Source organism: Cannabis sativa, chromosome 5, assembly GCF_029168945.1.
Source record: "Cannabis sativa cultivar Pink pepper isolate KNU-18-1 chromosome 5, ASM2916894v1, whole genome shotgun sequence".
Taxonomy (NCBI): domain Eukaryota; kingdom Viridiplantae; phylum Streptophyta; class Magnoliopsida; order Rosales; family Cannabaceae; genus Cannabis; species Cannabis sativa.
The window spans coordinates 44,997,218-45,019,556 of NC_083605.1; the positions used below are offsets into that span (position 1 = coordinate 44,997,218).

The window sequence follows — 22,339 nt, forward strand, 5'->3', positions numbered from 1 at the left end:
TTAGGATGTTAAACAACATAGTTGTGAGTAGATCTAAGATCCTGGTAAAATAAATTCCAACACATATTTCTAGGAGATACAAAATATCAAATACATGACCTATACCGTAGGTATCTTAGGAGTTAGGTGGATATAATCTTTTATCCCCTCTTGATTGATGCGACTCCTCATAAAGTAGTCGTCACTAGACTCATCGATTGTTGTGTAATCGCCGTAAGGAGGGCATACACCATCTGTCACGTCTTTTATGGAGGTTCTAATACGTCTTTCCCCATGCGGCATTAAATGCAAAGTGATTGTTCAGGTAATCTCTTTACCTCCCGAACATGCCTTATCATGGCTCTAGCCTCCCGGAGAGTAAGAATGTGTCCTATGCTCTTCTCTGAGAGGCGCCTTCCCTGTGGTGTTCCTCTTTTGTCCAAGACTTAATTGATTTTCGTGAGTGATGGTTCTTTCATATCCACGTGTCACCTTTATCCGCATTCACGTATTTTGGGAAAAATCAGAGGCAACAATTATTATTTTTATATTTTTTAAAAAAACCAAAAACGTTAGGTATATAATGTTGATTGATATTTTATGTATATAAATAAAATTTGCGATTAATTATATTTGATGTTTTGATATTTTTTTTAAAATTTATTTTTTATTTTCTAATTTTTTAAAATATTTTTGTATTTTTATAGAAAAATATTTAAAATAAATAGTAAAAATCAATTTGTAGATTTATACTTTTTTTATAGAAAAATTATTAAAATAATAGTAAAATATCTATTTATAGATTTATGTTTTAATAAAATATTAAAATTGAGAAAATTAAGAAGATAAGGGAAAAATAATTTAGAGTGATTTTAGAATATATTGATTATAATAGATATTTATAATACTAAAAAAATCATAATTGCACGTGTGTAGTTTTTTTTCAATTTAAATTTTTATTTTTTAATTAATAACATAATATTATAAACTTAATAATATATATATAATTTTTTTAAAAAAGAAATAATAATAACTACACGTGTGTAGTTTTTTTTTTCAATTTAAATTTTTATTTTTTTAATTAATTAATAACATATTATTATAAACTTAATAATATATATTGATTTTTTTAAAAAAAAATATCATTTTTAAATTTAGAATTAAATTTAGAGTTACGATATATATAAAAATATATTTTAGATTAATTGATATTTTTAAATTAATAAAAAAATTAAAAAAAAATGAGAGAATTAAGGAGAGAAGAGATAGTGCTATTTGAAGTGATTTTGAACAATCACGTCATCGGTTCATACTTCTCCTTTATATATACAGGGAAATTTTCATGGGGCACCTAAATTTAAAAATTATTTACAAAAATGACAATGTTTTTGTTGTGTTAATTTTGTTTATATGTAGTTGCCGTTTTTATTGGTAGTTTCCTCTTTTTAACGTTTTTTAGATTGGACTTTTTATTCCCTACTTTTTCGTCCCATTTTTTTTAAAAATCCCTTCTTTGTTTGCGTGCGCGCGTGACGTGAGGCTGAGCAGCTACAGCCTACAGCACGTCAATCATGTAGGGGGGACTGATGGTTTTGTTAGTTTCCCTCTTTCCTTCTTTTTTCTGTTCAGTTTTTCATTTCATTTTTCTTTTCATTTCAAAAGTTTTCAAACCTGTTGAGCGAATATAAGGGTTAAGGTTTCGTCTTCAATAATATTATTTTCTTTTAGCTGTAATGGCGATCCTTCGATCATCTAGTTCTCCTTCTCCGTTGCCTTTATCTGATTGTGGTGCAACTGAAAAAGATTTGTCAATGTGTGTCCCCGGTGGTTCGAAGCCCTCGAGTTCAGGAAAGAGTGAAGGTTTTGCTGCAAAGAAAAACGAAATAAGGAGAAGATAGTCGAGAAAGGAAAGGCATCTGAAGATAACCGTGTTGTGAAAAGAGTTAGGAAATGTGTTGCTCTGGATTCTGATTCTGAAGATGAGTTAGGCATGGATATCTTCAATGGAGCAAAGGTTATTTTTCTTTCATTTTAACTTTTTTTTTTATTTTCATTTTTTAGTTTTTTTTTACTATATGTTGCATCTTTTGAAGTTGTTCTTAATGTCGTTTTTTTTTCTTTTTTGTTGATTTTTTTTATATTTATTTCTGATTTTGTGATGTTTATTTTTTTTTTAAATAGTTTTATTGTGTGTTTTTTATATATATTATGTTTTGTTTTATTTGTTTTAACATTCGTGTGATTTTTTGGTATTGTTTTAGTTTATTTTTTTAAAATAGGGTTTTATTGTGTGTTGTTATTTTTATATTATACAACTTTTGTTAATCTGAGATGAATTTCTTATTGTTGTTTTTTTTTTGTGTCATATTTTGTTGATTCGTTATATTTTTATTGATTTTCTATATTCTTGTTTTGTTACTCTGGAATGGTTTCAGATTATGTAACTGTGTAGGATGTAACTTTTTCAGTATGTTTTTATTTTTTGTGTGATTTAGTTATTCTTAGTTTATGTTGTTTCTTTCTTTTTTTGTGTAACTTTTTCAGTATGTTTTAAATTTTGAGATAATATTATTTTTTGTGTGTATATAGTTTCTATTCTGTTTTTTATTTTAACTGTTTGGTTGAACTATTTTTATTAGTATTTTCTTGTTTGTACGGGAGTGGTAGTGTTTTGTGTGTGGTTTATTTTTATTGTGATCATGTTATTGTTCTATGTTGTTCTGTTTTTAAAATTGTGCGGGTCTCAAATTTATAATAGATTGAGAAAGTTGTTTTGATTATTTATTTAGTTATTTTGCTATAAATAAGGTTAGTTATGTTTTATTGAATCATATAGAGGAAATATCATTTTGAGTGGGACTAAAATTATGCTTTCCAATTTAAATCAGTATTTTAATTTCTTTGTTGAAAGTTCTTACATAAAAAAAGAATTTAATACAACAATTAGGTGACTAATAGAACATATTATATTGTTTCAGACCTGTTTAGATTAGGTGATTAATACTTTCCAACAAATAAGTTTGACTCGAACAACTTTAGGAGCTTGCTCAAATTAGATGTTATCAAATTGTAATGCATATTTTCTTTTTTAACTTTAGTTCCATCAAAATATTTTTTTCCAAGTACTTGTGAAAACCTATTTTGATTGATTTGGAGAGGAAAACCTATTCTAAAGTTTATAATAGATTGAGAAAGTTGTTTTGATTATTTATTTAGTTATTTTGCTATAAATAAGGTTAGTAAGGTTAGTTATGTTTTATCGAATCATATGGTGAGTGATTTTGAGTTCTTTTTTTTGGGCTCTGGATTTCATTGTGCAGCTGTGGAAGTCTTTTGTTTTTGGTCAGTTTTATGTGTTTATGGAGGTTTTTTTTTTTCTTTTTTAGGTTGGGGTGGTTTTTTTTTTTTTTGGCTCTGGATTGATTATAGATACTATAATGTGTTACATAATGATGAGAGTTCTTTAATTTGCTTTTTGAGTTTTTGCAAGTAGTTTCAAATTTGTATTTATAATTTGGCTTCTGTTTTGTTTGCATTTATAATGTGTTACAGTCTTTATAATTTGTATTTATAATGTGTTACAGTCTTTCTAATTTTGACTTCTGTTTTGTTTGCATTTATTACCCAAAACTTGGAAATGGTTAATATTTTTAGCAAATTCTCTATGAGTTTTTTGCTTTTTTCCAATTGCTAGTTTCTATTTTTTTCTGTTAATTTTTTTTTATTTCATTAATTTTTTGCAGTTATGGGAATACTACTTTAAGCCTGAAGATAAATTGATTGGGAAGATTACTTTTTATCCTAATTCGAAAGTAGATTTTATTGAGGTCATTAAGAAGAAATTAACCTCAGAACAACTTGTTCTTTTTAGGGAAACATGTTTTGGTCATTTTCTAGATATGTCAACAGTTTCGATGCAAGCTCAATTGATTCATGCATCATTGTATAGGGAAGTACATCAAAATAATGAGCGTGAGATTTGGTTTAGGTTTGGCAATGACACTGTTAGATTTAGTGTTGCTGAATTTGGTCTTATTTCTGGTTTAAAATGCACTGGTGACAGGGATTATTCCAAGTATGTTAACAATACTAATGAGTTTGCTGAGAGATATTTTTATGACCAAACTGTTACATATGGTGGGGTTGAGAGTAGATTCTTGTTTAGTAATTTTAAGGATGATGGTTTTGCTGTAAAAATGGTTGTTTTCTACTTTGTAACTAATTGCTTGCTTAGTAGGGGAGAAGATAAAAAAGTTCATGTTGGGTTGTTAAATTTGATAGGTTCTGGGGAGTTTAATTTATACCTTGGGGGAAATTATCTTATGATTACACCTTTCATGGGTTGAGGGTTGGGCTGAAGTCAAAACAGATGGAAAAGAAGAGGGATTTAGATATTAAAGAGAAAGGTGTTAGGCAATACCGAATGGGGGGCTTTCCATTTGCTTATCAAGTTTGGTTGTATGAAGTACTTCCAATTTTAATTCATACCCTTGGGGGAAATTATATCTTACGATTACACCTTTCATGGGTTGAGGGTTGGGCTGAAGTCTAAACAGATGCAAAAGAAGAGGGATTTAAATATTAAAGAGAAAGCTGTTAGGCAATATCGAATGGAGGGCTTTCCATTTGCTTATCAAGTTGGGTTGTATGAAGTACTTCCAATTTTAAAGAGGGAGGACATTTTTTCGTATGATCCTGCTCCAACTTTCAGAATTTGTAGGTGGACTAGTAGTTCTTCGCCAAATTCAAATAAACTTGAGAAAAAAGTGTTTTCATCGTCTAAGGTAAAAAAAAATAAAAAATTAATTATTTTTGTTCATTATGTCTATGTGTATTATTTGGTTACAAAGCTGGTTATGCTAATTTGTTTTTTTTTCTTTTTTGTATTGTTAAAGCTGAAAGCTGTACCAATGGAACCAACTGATGCAGAGAAAGATTTGTTGGATCTTTCTGAGTTTGAGTGGTATGGTTTGAGTGTTTCTGATGATGATTTTGTGGGACCAGCCATGCCCAAGAAGGTGGTTAAAGGACAAACTTCTGGTGTTCAAAATATGTCTGAGAAGGTTGCCAAGGATGTGCTGGAAGGTGTTTCCAATAGTATTTTGAAGGACATGAAAGATTCTTTAGCTGTAATTTTAGATCATCAGAAGACTACTATTGATGCTTGGTTATTAGAGTTTAAGAAGACTATTGAGGAGAAGTTTTTGGAGTTTGAGAAATCTATAAAGTCTTACATTGACTGTAAGATTGAAGATGGATTGAAAGTTCATTTGGATATGAGATTTGAGGTTTTGAAGAATCTTATTGTTGGTAGAAGTGAGAGTGTGGCTTATGATGATTTTAGTGGAGATGATACTGATGAAGACTTTGATCTTGAGACCAAAAATGATGAGAATGTTATTATTTGATTCTTTGTTATATGTTTTATGTTTAACAAAAATTATCTATTTTTTTTATTTATTCTGAAACCTTGTTTTGTAGGTTAAAGAGCAATACACAGCAGTGACTGAAAATATTGTTGTTCAGAGTGAAAATGTGGATGCAAATAGTGACGTAGCGAGTGAAGTTGTTGGTGGTGAAAATAATATTTTAGAGAAGGTATATTAGTGTTTATTATTTGTTTTTGTTTATGTTTTTTATTTGCTTGTTTTTTGCATTTTAAGTTCTATGCTTCCATTTTTGTTTTTCATTTTTTTATGGTGGAAATATGGATTCTGTTGTTAATGTTGATGAAAGTGGTGGAAGTTTTGGTGGTGATAGTAGTGTAATTGAGAAGGTATATATATATATATATTTTACAATTGTGAGATTTTTAATTTTTTTTATTTTTTTTACAAGTCTGTTTATATTATTAACATGTTTTATTTATTTTTTCTATATTTTAGAGTGAAAATTTGGATTCACATGTTGAGAATTAGTTGGGTGATGGAGTTTGTGGTGGTGAGAGTAGTATAATTGAAAAGGTAAATCAAAAATATTTAATAGATGTGTATGTTTGTTGTTTGTTTTGGTGTTTTTGTATTTGATAGTTTTTTTTTTATTATTTTTCGTTTTTTCAAATTTTTAGGGAATTGTTGGAGATGTTGATAGAAATATAGTTTAGGTGCTGTAATTTTTTGTTATTATAGTTCTAAAGTAATTGTATATCGATTTTATTTATTAGTGTATTGGGTCATTTTAGTGTTTTTCAGGAATATTTTTGTTTTTTAGCTGTTTAGTTGTATTTTTTTATTTGATCATCAAAAAAAGCTGTAACCTTATCACCAGTGGGGAAGTAGAACTATTTAGTTATTTATTTGTTGTTTTTATAATGTCTTGATTTGTTTGGTTGTATACATTTTTTTATAAATCAGCAGGGTGATGAAGCTTATGGTGGTGAGAGTAGTTTGATTGAAAAGATACATATGCAATTTTTAATAGTTGTGCATGTTTTGTTTTGGATAGTTTTTTTGAATTTTGTTGTATAAATTTTTCAGGAAATTGTTGGAGTTGCTGCTGACAGCAATATAGCTCAGGTGCTGTAATTTTTTGTTATTATTGTTGTAAAGTTTTTGAATATCTGTTTATTTATTAGTAGTTTGGTCATTTTAGTGTTTTTAGAACTTTTTTTTAGCTGTTTGGTTGCATTTTTTTATTTAATCAACAAAAAAAACTATAAACTTATCACTAGAGGGGAAGTAGATCTGTTTAATTATTTATTTATTGTTTTGTTTGTTTGTATAAATATTTTACAAGAATAATAACCAATTAGTTGTTTTGTTTTGTTTGATTTTTTCTAATTTTTTAGGATGTTGTTTAAGTTATTGCTGAAGACGATTTAGTTCAAATGGTATATCTATATTTTTTTTTTATATTCTGATATATTTTTTTTTTGTAATTTTTTAATGTTATTTTTTTTATAAATACATTTTTCGTAGAATTCAAATGATTACTGTCCAAGTTTCAACTTAATGAAGTTTATAAATGAGTCTTAGTTGTTTAATGATAATGCTCCCATGGAGTTTGATGATGGTGGGCAAGTTGGTGACAAGGGTGGAGATGATGCCGGTGTTGCAGATAAAAAGGCTATGGGTAGGCAGGCTACTGATGATAGCATTACACCGTTTGTGATGGATATTATAAACGAGAAAATGGATGATATAGAAAAGATGTGTGCATGGTTTTAAGTTTTTTTTTTAGAGAACTAATTTATTGTTTGTGTTTTTCATTGGTCAATTGATTTTTGATTTCCTTTCCTTTTTTTTTTGTTGCATTTTTTTTTTTCATTTTTGCAGGAGAAAAGTAATCAGAAGGTTAGTTTATTCGATGTTATTTTTTAATGTTTATTCACATATTTGTTGTTATAAGTTTCATAGTTGAACGATTTTTTTTTTTTTTACCATTTTGCTGTATTGCTTTCTCTAATTTTTCAGGACAAAAGTAATGAAAAAGATAAGGTTTTGGTTGTTGAGCCTATTAAATCTTTTGGTAGCCCTTCTGCAGTTGTTAGTAAGGAGATACGTGAAATCAAAGGGCAGTTTGAATTTTCTTCTGGTTTGAAGGATGTGCCTTTGTGTGTGCGTCAAGATGCGTTTGATGAATGGTTTTCTATTGGTTAAAGGCCTGGCAATGTGTAAGTCTTTTATTTTTTGTTTATGTAATTAATTTAAGTTTTTAATGTGTTTTATATGTGTTAATTTCAGGAATAACAAGTTCTTGAAGAGATATCATTATACTGAAAAGCCATTCGATTTTGTTGTTGCTAAAATCAATCACAAGATGTGGTTCTACGATTTATTAACACCGGGAAGGAATATGTCATGCTCGGTTAGTCATGTTTGAATATGTCATGTTGTTCTCTTTTTGTTAACTGTTAATTTTTTGTTTGTTAGTTTTATATTAAGAATTAGTTTTTTCATATTTGCATAAGTAAGGAATGCATATTTTTTGTGATAGTATTTTCATACTTGGAGAATTTTAACTGAGATTAGTGCTTTAATTTCTCGTTCTAACTATTTTGTTAGTCAATTCTTGTATACTGAAATCATATTTTTTAAAAAATAAATTTTAATAATAGGTAGGAAAACAAAAAATAACAGAAGCTGTGTTGTAATTGGTATATGCTAGTTCTAAACAATATTAAAATTGAAAGTCCTGTAATAAAGATTTCGAGCTCATCATAGATTCCATCCATCGTAGTAGAGAGAGAAAGATGTAAAGAAGCTCCATAGGGTTTGAACTTTAAAATGAAAAACAATCAAATTAGACTAAGACAAATATGATCACCCTAATAGCAAATTAGCAATGTCATAATAGAAAGCATCATTAATAATTAAACATCAATCATCATTTCTTATAATTGACACTTGAAGTAGTGCTCAAAAACACAAACATCCCATGAGCATAAAGAGTTGGCAGCCAGAAAGTTGAAATTAGTGCTTTAATTTCTCGTTGTAACTATTTTTTAGTCAATTATTGTATACTGAAATTATGAAAATCAAACCTTTGGCATTATCTTTGTCATGTGGTCTAAATGAAGTTTTGTCATGTCTTTGGTTAATATTTTTTGGTTAATATTTAATTGTGAAAATATTTGTTTGGGGTTTGATTGAAACTTTTGTAAGAGAATAGGTAGCTTTCTCTCAAATATTCCTTATGAAATGTGCAATTTAAGGAAAAAAAAAGTTAATAAAATATCTAAAGCAAGAAAAAAAGTTCCTAATAAAATATTTCTAATAAAATGTTGGGATTCTTTAATTTCTGATTTTTTTTCAAAGTAATTTGGTCTTATACGAGTGACTCATATTTTATATTATGATATGTTCTATTCTGTGGTGACTGACTATTATTAGTCATTGATCTTTTAAAGCTTCTCCTCGATTTTGGAAGATTGTAGCCTGTTTACTATGACTCAATAACACATAGTCCCCACTGTTGTTGCCATGTGGTTCTTTTTTTGTTAATTGTTAATTTTTTGTTTGTTAGTTTTATCTTAGGAATTAGTTTTCTCATATTTGCATAAGTAAGAAATGCATATAATAAAGCAATTATTCTTTTTGTTTGATATTTTTTTTTCATTTGCAGCACATTGATGTGTTATTTTACTATTTGAGGAAGAAGATTAAGTATGATCAATCTATCAAGCTGAAAGGCAATACAACTGATTGTTATTTTGCAACTCAAATTTTTGAGTTGTATGGAAACTATCTTGGCAAGGGGGAGAATCGCTTTTCTATTCCTAAAATTCTAAGGCTGTTAGCTATATTGAGGGATTCCGCATGCTTGTTTCAAAGCCATGGTTGTTGCTTGATTATGTTTTGATTCCAGTGAATGTGGCTTCATTGGCACATTTTATTGTGATCATATTTGACATAAAGAATAGATGTTTAAAAGTATGTAATTCACTATCTGTTGGCAAATTTAAAAACTTGAACAACTTTGTGAAGACTTTTGCTGAGATGATCCCAATTCTGTTGGCACAAGTTGGTTTTTATGGTCGCAGGAAGGATATTGACATGTCAAAAGGATTGTTCAGGGGGAAGCGTGAGTATGATCCCCTTGATATCTTTATAGTTCAAGGTCTGCCACAACAAACTCATAGGTGATTGTTCATAAGTTTTTTTTTTTTCAATTATAGTTGTTTTTGTTTTGTATTAATTGTCCTTTATTTTGTTTTTATAACCTCTTTTGTCTTTTTATTTATTCATTGTTTATGTTTTATTGCAGTGATTGTGGTATATTCATTTTCAAGTACTCTGAATACTTTGCACATGATTTGATTGAAGATATTCCAAATCCTTTGGATGTGAAGTTTGTCCGGAACAAAATTTGTGTCGAGTTGTTTGTGCATGGCATGGCAAAACAAGTAAATGGATACATTTCTTCATCTGAACATTGTGGAAGGGCGCCAGTTAAGGACGATGGTGGGGATGAGTAGATTGTTCATAGTAGTGCCTTTTTGAAGTACTTTTATATGTAATGGTTCAAAACAGTTTACATGTAACTGATTAAGAACATACTTTTTATGTTTACATCTTTTGTGATAGGAAAACTCCTTAGAGTTTCTAATGTTTTTTTTAGGAGTTTATTGATAAGTAAAGGTACTGTCTTGCTTGGAGTTTTTTGATAAGCAAACTCTTTAAAGTTTGTTGTTTGTTTAAAGTTTATGCTATAAGTTTTTCCTTGTTGGAGACTATTGAAAACAAACTGTTAAGATTTTATAATCTTTTGGAATTTGTTATAGAAATATGAATAGGTACTGCCTGTTTTGATTTTAGTTGTTTTTTTTTTTTTCAATCTTTTTGTTTTTTTTATGGATATATTCAAATTCATAGTTTATATTTTTATGTTGCTTGTTTTTTTTTTTTTACTATTTCAGTTTTTAGGATTAAAAAAACTTTTAATGTTCATGTTATAAGCTTTCTAGTTTTATAATTTTCTTGTCATAAATTATTTTGTATATGTTTAATTTTATTTTTACAAATGTTTCTTTCAAGTTTTTATTATATTTTATTAAAAATGAATACTTTTGAAGGAAGAACTAATGTGCAAATTATGACTGAAATAGCAACTTAAGTTACACATTTAGCAACAAGTAGGGGTGAAAATCGGTCGGTTATGGTCGGTTTTTAAAATTTTATAACCGACCGGTCGGTTACGGTTTTTATTTTACGAAAACCGTAACCGACCGTTTAGAAATTATATGTAACACCCTAACTAACTTAGGCGTATTACGTGATTTTTAAACGTACTGTGCAGCTCGTTGCTAATCAACGAGGTTTATGGAAAAACGTGATTAATTAAAATTTTGCTTTTTCATTAAACTTATAAACCATTTTACAAAAGTCTCGGGATCCCGATTTAGAAAATATTTACAAAAGTTTTAACTGATTAACTTTTACATCAAAATGAAAGTCGTCTAACGACAGTTACAAAATCTCAGCCGTGCTGTCCCGAGGATCGTACGCTCCAGGCCTAACCGCCCCGACATGTACAATTTCATAAGCTCGCTCACGGTCCATCAGCTATAGCCTTGCCTTTACCTACACATGAACATAAACTGTGAGTCGACAGACTCAGTAAGAAAAGCATAATAATATCATACATAAAACTGACTGCCGTGTCCAACACGATACTGAGTCCCGCTACTGCCATGTCCAACATGGTACTGAGCACTACTGCCATGTCCAACATGGTACTGAGTTTTGAACGTTCAGGGGACGGTACTATTGACAAGTATCCTCCTGATCGGTCGAACCGGTCATACTCCGGCTGCTGGTCATACTCCAGCCTGTACCGACGGGATAGGTCAATAGCACTGAACCACCAACCAAGTGTCAGCCTGATCGGTTGAACCGGTCATACTCCGGCTGCTGGTCATACTCCAGCCTGTACCGACGTGACAGGGTTGGATGGTTCGAAGCCTAAATACATATCTAATGTAATCTAACAGGCTTCCTACATGCACGCTAAACATGTAATCTACATATGCATACTGTTATACTAATCTTACCTGGATTCCGATTTCAGGTGTGCCGGTCAACCTGACTGGAACTGAAGCTGAACGGCGGATTACTGGCTCCTAAACCATAAAAATCACAACGCTATAAGTGACACGCTAAATCACTTCCCGGGGACTAAAACTTGAAACTAACAGTTTCCCTATCGATAAAAGCATGGCAATACCCCTAAAAACCCAAAAACGAGGAAAACTAGGGTTCTGAAAAATCCCCCAACCGGCAGACCGGTTGCCCAACCGGAATTCCGGTTCTGGGAAATTCTGAACCCCCATCCGGAATTCCGGATGCACAACCGGAATTCCGGTTCCTCGCAGGCAGCCAACTAAAAATCCCATAACTCGACCAATTCAACCCCAATTGGTCCCAAACTTTCCAGACCTGTTCTATATGCCCCAATTAACAAATCCAAGGCATCAAACCTACCCAGAAATCACAGATACAAAATTTGCCATTGGAGCTCAAGCTTTGAGTTCCAAACTCAAGCTTGAGCAAACCACCTAAACAAGCATGCAAACCAACTTAATTCTACATAACTAAGCCTAATATCACCTCTGCAAACTAACAAGAACATCCAGCAACATCACAGAACATAATCACAACATTTTCCTTCAAAAATCATACTTTTTCACATAAAAACTAAGAGCTTGAACAACCTAACTAATCATGCCTCAAAACATCCCAATTTACATCAAATAAACATGCTTTGAACCTCAGAAAATAACAATCAAACACAGCAACAAGAACAGCCACAAAATCTAACATGCAACCTACCATTTTCACATTAAAAACATCAAAAACACAAAGAAAGGTTGAGAACCACTTACAAGCAACTAAGGATCACAAAATCTACACAAGAAGGACTTGAATCACCAAGAAAAATCCTTCCTCCTAGCTGCTCAAAGGTGGCCGAAAAGAGAGAGGCTTGAGAGGGTTTCTTTTTTGAAATTTTCTTTCTTTTTTACACTTAGCATAAATTTGTAAAAATTGGAAATAAACTAAAGCCACTTATTTCATTTACTTCAGCCAAAAAAATATAAACAATTAACATTTATTTTTCAAATAAACAAGTCACTAAAAGACAAAAAGTCATTGGGGCAAAAAGACCATTTTGCCCCTCCATTCAAAAATCACATAAAAATCACTAAAGGGTATTTTTGGGACATTCTAAATTCCCGGCCATTCCCGACATTCCCAATGTCTAAAACCCGTCCCCAAAATACTAACATACTAAGTTGTGATTTCTGCTGAGCCAAACGCCGAGTTCCAAAATACCGGACACCGGAAATGCGAAATATAAAATCTACTGATGACATAATCATGCATATCTGAATGCCGTAAATAACAGTAATAAATTATTTAAATAGCTATAAATAATTTCATAATTAAACATAAACAGCTGCTAATTTCCAAATTAACTAAGCGGGCTTTACATTATAACCGTATAAAACCGACCGTACGGTTTTAGGCGGTTTTCGGTTTGGCGGTTTAAGGCGGTTTTTGGCGGTTTTTGGCGGTTTTTGGCGGTTTTGACGGTTTTTTGGTTAAACTATTTTTTTATTTCAAGAACCGAAACCGACCGCCGTGTCAAAAAAACCGAAACCGAAACCGACCGCCAAATTCGGTGATGACGTGGAACCGAAAATTCGGTTACGGTCTGGTCGGTTTGATGGTCGGTTTCGGTTTTTCGGTTTTTATGAACACCCCTAGCAACAAGTTAGTATTTTAATAGAAATTGAATCTAATTTTGGTTTTTATATTTTGTTACTGTACTATTTTTCTATTTTCAGTAATTGACTTTTTTTTTGTTATTTATTTTCAGGGTCTTTGTGGGGGAGTTCAAGTTGCTGTTAGATAGAGGTTAGAATTTTTTTTTTGTACATGTATTTTTGGCTTTTGAAATCATAACAATATCATTCTAACAATAAGAACAATAAAGTAAAAAATTCTAATCATATTATGAGAATAATATGTTTAAGTAAATTAGATGTAGTATATATTATGTTTGAATTTTTTTATATGTTTATGTTTAAATTAAGTTCTCACTGAAATTTATAAAGTAATAAGTATAGTAGACAATATAATATATTACTAAAGTACTTTTTGTGAGTTATTATTTTTTTTTTATAAAATTGAAATTTCAAAGAACCAAATAGTTATGTTTTTGTCTTATGTATGTTGTCAATCAATTTTAAATGAATGCAAACTGTTGTTGTGCAATCTAAGCAAAAGAAAAGGAATGTTGTTGTGTTATCTTTTGTTTCTTTTTAGGCTTCGATACTGCTTCATTCTTGCAAGATCTTTTGTTGTGTCCTTTTCGGTTGCAATTTCCACATCTGATTTGTAATTGTAACTCAATTATATATTCATATCTGTCTTTCTTAGGATGGCCAGCAAGTCTCTTATGCTTTGGTGGCAACACAATTCTTTCCTTGATTTCATCTGGTATATCCCAACTTGTTGGATCACCTAATGGTAATATTGTTTCTTCATAGGTTGACAGAAACGATTGTTTTGTGTAGTAGTAGGGCAATAGTCATAGCAAGAACCATGCCTCTTTGTTATTACAGCCATTGCATGTGAACAAGGCATTTCATCAAATTGAAAGCGTTGACATGTGCATGTTTTTTTCTCCATGTCTACTATATAAGACTTGTTCACATCATGGACTAGGTATATCATTAGATTTGATGTTTCAACCTGCATTTGTTTAGAAAAGTTTGCATGTGTTATTTTTTTAATTGAACATGCATAAAAATTACAGCAATTAAACTAACACCCTATTCAAACAATACTTGTATGAAGCAAACATTCAAATAAAATACCAAACAAGCTGCTTAAAAAACAGCAGCAATGGCTATCGTATACGAGACCAAAACCAAATTCTATCAATATTAGGGGTCCATGTAAAATTGTGTTTTTCTCAATCTTGTATTATACATGAGTAGGCTTTGAACGAGGAAAAGTAAAAATAGTTCAATAAAATGGCAAATATAATATAAATTAAGAAAGCAAATTAAATGTTCAATCCTAATTGACAGCTCAAAATCCATATGCAATAAAACACAACACCGTTACAACGATCAGATGCATTTTATTGGAAAAAAGTTTGTATGTGTTATATAATTATTAGATTAAATTTATTATACAAGGCAACATATCTTATATTTGAGGCTCATTTGTCTTTGCTGCAATAGTGTTTCTTCAGGTATTTTTGCCAGTTTTGTGAATGTTCCCAATGCTCTATTCTTGTTGTTCTAATACCACTTTTGTACAAGACTGTAGAGGCATTCTATTAATTTTTCAACTGGTAATTGCCTGATTTCTTTGATTGCTGAATTAACTGATTCAACTATGTTACTTGTCATGGTTGCATATCGTTTGTTGGAGCTGTATATTCTTGTCCATTTGCCAATACCAACTTCATCAAACAAGTATGGTTTTATCCTCTCATCAATACTGTCCAAGTCTCTCATAAAGTCTTCAAATTCAGTTTTTGTGTAAGCTCTGGAAGCACCATTGAATGCATTTTTTAGTTCATCTCCTCCTTTTTTTAGAATTTAGACTTTATGTTTTTGTACAAGTGATAGCAACATACACCATGCATCAAATTTGGGAAATTTTCTTTTGCTGCCTTTGCAATGCTTTCATGTCTGTCGGAAATAATGCATTGTCCATCTCGTTCCCCATAGGATTCTTGTAATTTTTTAAAGAACCATTGCCATGATTCATCATTTTCGGAGTCAACAATTGCAAATGCAAGTGGAAATATATGTCTATTTGCATTTTGTGCATTAGAAATTAGTAATGTCCCTCTATGTGGATTTTTTAAGAAAGTGCCATCTGTTACAAGTATTGGTGTACAATGGTTCCATCCTCTTATTGAAGCTCCTATAGCAAAGAATAAGTACTTGAACCTTCCTTTTTCATTTGTTACTAAGTCTGCAACAGTTCCTGTGATGTAAATATTTTACAATTAATATATTTTTCTATATAATAACACGAAAATTTGTAATAAAACTTGTAAATTGTAACTAACAGTTGCATGTATACTATTGTTTACATCACAAATACATTATTAGAAAATTTGTGACCGAAATTGATCACAAGGGCCAGAAAGGTTTGAGATGCAAAATAAAAAGAATCCATCCATATATGTATATTTAAATAACAAATAAGATACAAGCTTAAAGCAAAGTAAAATTATTATATATTTTGATTTGCATCTGTAATTTTCTTGTATTTTTACTGTTTTGAGTACAAACACCTTAAGTTGCTTGCCAACCAAAGGTTGGTCTTTTCTGTCTTAACTTTATAGTTACAGTAAGAGTTGAAGGACACTTTAATGAAAGAACCACCATTAACTATCAAGTAATGGAAAAAAAATGATAAAAAAAAATTGAAGCTTTTTCTGATGTGCTTAATCCAAATCTTTTTCTATATTATAATAAACACAAAAATTTATAATATAACTTGTAAATTGTAACTAACAGTTGCAGGTATGATTATTAACAATATAAGGTTTGCAACTACTATTTAGTGGAGTATTTTATTTTAGTAAGCATGCTTAATAGTTCCTAGGGAAGCTTAATTTTATTTAGCTACTATTGAGATTTTTAGATATACATAAAAATATGAAATACCTGGGTTTTTTTGCTGCATCATGTACAAAATTGTAGGTATATCTGCATACGACTCTTGTGGACAGCCTCTAATATACTCCTTAGCCTTCTCTCGAGCCCTCCAAGCTTTTTGATATGAAATTGAGACACTATAGTCATCAATCAGATCATCAACTATTTCATTTGGAGGGTAATTTCGCTTTGGATTTATGTATTTGCTCTTTATAACATTCCCAACTAGATTGCTTGTTGCTTGAGGATGGTCTCCAGAGGTTATGTCTATTGAGCAAGTGTGTGTATATTCAATTTTTGTTATTCTGAACATCTCTGTTTTTCCATGCTTTGATGCTAGCAAACTCCATTGCAATTGTCATCCAAACATACTAGCTTGTAATCTACTAGTGATGATCTTTTAACTTTGAAAGGTTGGTTTCTTTTGATGGAGTAAAGGCTGATGGCAGTCTTTAGAATTTACTTGTTTCTGAAAACCTGTCCAACTTGAATTTGTTGTACTTGAGGATGGGTAATTACTTGTGTTGCTAATTCTGTAAGATCTGATTGTTCAGTTGCATCCAATATCATATCTGCAATTCCTTCTATGTAACTAGCCATTCTTGTGTTTTTTTTTTCAGTGAGTTCTAAATTTGATCCAAAGTAATTTACCATGGATATAGTTGATGTCTATGTAAGACTCAGAGCATGTGTCAAAATTTGTTGTTGCTTGTTCAATTCTTGTACATGTAGATAACTCCTTGAAGTTCACCATTAAAGGATAGGTTGTCTCATCATCCTTTTTCATTCTTAATTGTTGGTAGAATTTGCAACTGTTGTCATCCTTAATCTTCATAGGTGGTATTCCTGTTTTCACTTGGAATTGAACATTAAGTTCATACCTGTTCTTGTCAAGCTCCAAACTTTCACAGATTGTTTAAACAAGAGTTGCATAAAAGAATTTTCTTTGAACTGTCACTTTATAGTTTCTGTAATTGATATTTTCTTCCCAAAATTCGTTGTAAAATAGTATTATTGTCATAGGATCCATTTCCTGAGAATGTTAAAGATTGATAACAGTAAGTAACAACTTTTCAAGAGTAAATTTCTTGGATATATATATATATGATTTGTCTAGGATTCTTGTTTGTAAGATGTAATTGTAGCTTGGAATTATTTATTATCTGTTTAATATATCAAAATAATAGAATATTAAATAAGAATTTGTTTAGATTATGAATGTGCAAGATATATTGTTTGGTATTACATACCTTTGTTGTTCAATTTCCTTTCTTTTCTTTTTCCAGATTTTTCGTTCTTCACAATTTCTTGGTTATCCTCTGTTCTTGTATATTCTTCTTGATAGATCTTCTCTCTTGTTGATATTAGTGATTGCAGTGATTCATTAGCAGTTGCTATTTCGTGCAAGCTCTAAGTTCTGAGTATTTTTCATCAATGGAGGTTTTTGACGAAGGAGTTGCTCTGCGATTAGTCGACAGAGAATCGCAAATAGCTGTATGATGTTTTTTTTGTTTGATTATGTTCTGATTGAGGTAATGAACCAATGGTTGCTAATTTGCTGAAGGTTTAAGCTCAAAAGATCTCATCAATGGAGGTTATCGATAATGGAGTTTTCTGCATTTGGCGATGGAGATTTGCGACTGTCGGAGAATTTTCTAGGTTTTTTTTTTTTTTTTATTTCGAATGAACTTTAAAATGAAAATTGAGGAATTTATATGTTCGTTGTAGATTGTGAATCACGCGCTTGATTCCTGCTTTTTAGGATTAGCAGTTGATTAGTTTGAAGGTTCCCGTGAAGAAGATGATGACGTGTCACGTCATTCTGTGTTTGATATATATTTAACGTTATTTTTGTAAAAAGTTTCCTAATATAGTATATTCCTAAAAAAATCCCATATATATGGGTGCACTCTTAATGGGTATTACCCATGAATGAGTAAAATTATAAAATTTTGAGTTTTTATGCTTAATTTTTCTATCTAATTAAAAAAATCTCTCATTTTTATATCATATGGACTGAGATTGTTCCATCGGTAAAAAAAAATTAAAAAAAAAAAGTTTTTTAGCAAGAAAAATAAGAAAAAAAAAAAGTTGAGTTTGAGTTAAATATTTTTGTATGAACATATTTTTGATATAGTGTAAAAAGAGATATTTTTTTATATTTTTTTTAATTAAGTAGTTAAATTAAGCGTAGAAATTTAAATTTGTGATTTCATTATTCGTTATTAGATCAAAATTCGATAATTTAATATTTTTAAAATTAATATTTTATAGTTAAATTTGTTTAGTAACCATTTATGGGTAATACCCATTAAGAAGTATCTAGATACTAAAGAAATATAAGAGAATAAGAACTATAATCAGAATTTAGGTGACGTTTGGTTAAAACGAATGAAAATATAGAAATATGAATGAGAATGGTAATAGGAATGAGAATGGAATGGAATAAAATATAAATTACATAAAAAATTGATAAAAAATCGTAAGATTTTTTTTTTCTTCATATTACATTGGAATTATTTTTCCTTCCATTTCAAAATAGAATATTCATTCCACTAAAATAGTAGAAAGAACAATCCATTAGAATAACATTCCAATACTTTTAAACGCAACCAAATAAATGAAATGAAAAGTGTTTCTTTTGTATTTCATTATCTCTAACCAAACACCACTTTTAATCAAACTAAAAACATGAAAACTCTTTAAACACTTTTTTCTTGATCGTAAAATTACTACTTATGGCAATCTAATTTATTAAAGTTTTGCAACTTATTAATCTTTGGAGATGGAACAGAATGAAATATATGGTATATATTAGTAATATTACTATTTAATATCTCTTGTAAAATAATATAATGATTGTGTCAATCAATCTAAATTATAATGGGCTATTTTTAAAAATATGGGAAAAATTATTAAGGTTATGATAAATATGGCATAAAAAATAAATGCCACTAAATATGACATTATCTAACCAATCAAACTAAAAATATGGTTTTTTTTCTAAAAAAAAGCATATAAAACATTAAAAAGAAATCTGAATTTAAAATTCATAAAAAATAAAAACTTAATTAAATTACCATAAAAAATATTAAAATTCCCTTCATATTTATTTTTTTAAAAAAATAAAACAAATAAAACTATAGTGATTGCCGAAGTTGTCACTCGTGCCGGAAAAGTCACCGGAGTTTACTGTCGGCACCGGAAAAGTCGTCGGAGTAGCCGCCGGTGCCGGAAAAGTCACCGGAGTTGCTGCCGGCGCCAAAAAAGTCGTTAGAATTAGCATTGTTGCTGGAAAAATCACCAAGAAACAAGTTTCTTGATGAAGAAACCGGTTTCTTGGTGATTTTTCAGGTAATTTGACAGTGCCGAGTGCGACGACTATTCTGGAGTTTGATGTCGATGCCGTAAAAGTTGCCGGAGGTTCCTGGTGTTGGAAAAATCGCCGGAGTCATTGCCGGCGTAAAAAAAAAGTCATCAAAATTGGCATTGTCGCCAGCAAAATCATTAGAAAAATCACCAAGAAAGTAGTTTTTTCATCAAGAAATTGGTTTCTTCACCAAGAAAGTGGTTTCTTCATCAATGAACTAATTTTGTTACACAACAATAATAAAGATTATGAAAACAAAACAAAAATGATATACACTGAAAATAATTGAAACCAGTTTCATCAATCAACCAAATAGAGAAAAAAATACAAAAAAAATTACCAAGAAACTGGTTTCTTCATCAAGAAATTGGTTTCTTGATGAAGAAAAAAAACCAGTTTCTTGGTGATTTTTCTGATAATTTTTCCGGCGACAATACCAATTCTGACGAATTTCCCAGAGTTTACTATCGGTACTGAAAAAGTGATCGGAGTAGCTGCCGGTGTATTAGTCGTAAGAGTTGCTACCAATGCCAGAAAATTCGTCAGAATTGCCATTGTCGTCAGAAAAATTATCGAAAAAATTACTAAAAAATTGGTTTCTTCATCAAGAAACCAGAAACTAGTTTCTTGGTAATTTTTCTGGCGAATATGCCAATTCTGATGACTTTTCGAAGTTTCTTGTCGGTCTTAGGAAAAGTTGTCGGAGTACCTGCTAGCGTCAGAAAATTCGTCAGAATTGGCATTGTCAATAGAAAAATCACCAAGAAACCGGTTTCTTAGACTTCAAGAAATCGGTTTCTTGGTGATTTTTCAGTGATTTTTCCGGCGATAATGCCAATTCCGAAAAAAATTTCGGCGCCGGCAGCAACTCCGACGACTTTTCCAGCACCGACCACTACTCCGGCGACTTTCCGGCACCAGCAGCAAACTCCGGTGAATTTTCCGGCATCAATGACAAATAAAACTTCCTAAACAAATAAAAACATTAAATATGGGATTTAGAAACCTAATTACATATGTATGGCATATCAAATACCATAAAAAAACCTAAAAACAAAAAAATACCATATAAATTGGCCAAACTTAAATGTGCCATATTTATCATAAGAACTTTTAAAATCTCATACTAAGTGTAATTTCCTCAATTATAATTGTCAACAAATCATTCGTATTCAACTAAACAAAGTAAATGATCTTCTCAACAATTTCGGCAATTCTTGTGCGAAACAAAAAATTTTTAATATTTCAATAAGAGATGGACAAACTACGAGGAAATTACATTTATTATGGGATTTTAAAAGTTGTTATGATAAATATGGCACATTTAAGTTTGACCAATTTATATGATAGGTCTTTTTATGGTATTTAATATGTCATATATATGTAATTAGGTTTTCAAATTCCATATTTAATGTTTTTATTTGTTTAGAAAGTTTTATTTGTCATTAATGCCGGAAATGTCACCGGAGTTTGCTGTCAGTGCCGGAAAAGTCGCCAGAGTAGTGGTCGGTGCCGGAAAAGTCGTTAGAGTTGTTGGCGGCACCAAAAAATTCGTCGGAATTGGCATTTGTTGCCGAAAAAATCACTGAAAAAATCACCAAGAAACGGTTTCTTCTTCAAGAAATTAGTTTCTAAGAAACCGGTTTCTTGGTGATTTTTCCGTTGACAATGCCAATTCTAACGACTTTTCTGACGCTAGCAGCTACTCCGGTGATTTTTCCGGCACCGACAACAAACTTCAGAATTGGCATTGTCAACGGAAAAATCACCAAGAAACTGGTTTCTGGTTTCTTGATGAAAAAACCAGTTTTTGGTGATTTTTCTGACGACAATGGCAATTATGACGATTTTTCTGGCATTAGTAGCAACTCTGACGACTAATACACCGGCAGTTACTCCGGTGACTTTTTCAGTACCGACAGTAAACTCTGGGAAATTCGTCGGAATTGGCATTGTCGCCGGAAAAATTACCAAAAAAACTGGTGTTTTTTCTTCATCAAGAAACCAATTTCTTGATGAAGAAACCAGTTTCTTGGTAATTTTTTTTGTATTTTTTTTCTCTATTTGGTTGATTTATGAAACTGGTTTCAATTATTTTCAGTGTATATCATTTTTGTTTTGTTTTTATAATCTTTATTATTCTTGTGTAACAAAATTAATTCCTTGATGAAGAAACCACTTTCTTGGTGAAGAAACCGGTTTCTTGATGAAAAAATCACTTTCTTGGTGATTTTTCTAGTGATTTTGTCGGCGACAATGGCAATCCTGACGACTTTTTTTACGCCGGCAATTTTTCCGACACCGGCAACTACTCCGGCAACTTTTCTGGCATCGACATCAAACTCCAGAATAGTCGTCGAACTTGGCATTGTCACCGGTAAAATTACTTGAAAAATCATCAAGAAACCGGTTTCCTCATCAGTTTCTTGGTGATTTTTCCAGCGACAATGGTAATTCTGACGACTTTTTTGGCGCCGGCAACAACTCCGGCGACTTTTTCGGCACCGACGGCTACTCCAACAACTTTTTCGGTACTGTCAGTAAACTTCGGTGACTTTTCCGGAACGAGTGACAACTTCGGATCACTATAGTTTTATTTGTTTTATTTTTTTAAAAAAATAAGTATGAAGGGAATTTTAATATGTTTTATGGTAATTTAATTAAATTTTTATATTTTATGAATTTTAAATTCAGATTTCTTTTAATGTTTTATATAATTTTTTTTAGAAAAAAAACCATATTTTTAGTTTAATTGGTTAGATAATGCCATATATAGTGACATTTACTTTTTATGCCATATTTACCATAATCTTAATAATTTTTCCCATATTTTTGAAAATAGCCCAAAAATTATTTACAAA

The 22,339-nt window shown here is 30.6% G+C and overlaps 1 protein-coding gene across 1 annotated transcript; it reads left to right on the top strand.

The window, feature by feature from the left end:
* Positions 1-3,386: 3,386 nt before the first annotated feature.
* Positions 3,387-5,767, top strand: LOC133037913 (uncharacterized). Its single transcript, XM_061115676.1, has 2 exons — positions 3,387-4,763; positions 4,875-5,767. The coding sequence occupies exons 1-2, from the start codon at positions 4,536-4,538 to the stop codon at positions 5,385-5,387; spliced, it is 741 nt and encodes a 246-aa protein (XP_060971659.1). The 5' UTR covers positions 3,387-4,535; the 3' UTR covers positions 5,388-5,767.
* The last annotated feature ends 16,572 nt before the right edge of the window (positions 5,768-22,339 follow it).

Bases quoted from the DNA above. Each gene is read 5' to 3' on its own strand.
- LOC133037913 (XM_061115676.1), top strand. From the start codon at position 4,536: ATGCAAAAGAAGAGGGATTTAAATATTAAAGAGAAAGCTGTTAGGCAA. The intron at 4,764-4,874 runs GTAAAAAAAAAT...GTATTGTTAAAG, and splicing joins AAGTGTTTTCATCGTCTAAG to CTGAAAGCTGTACCAATGGA.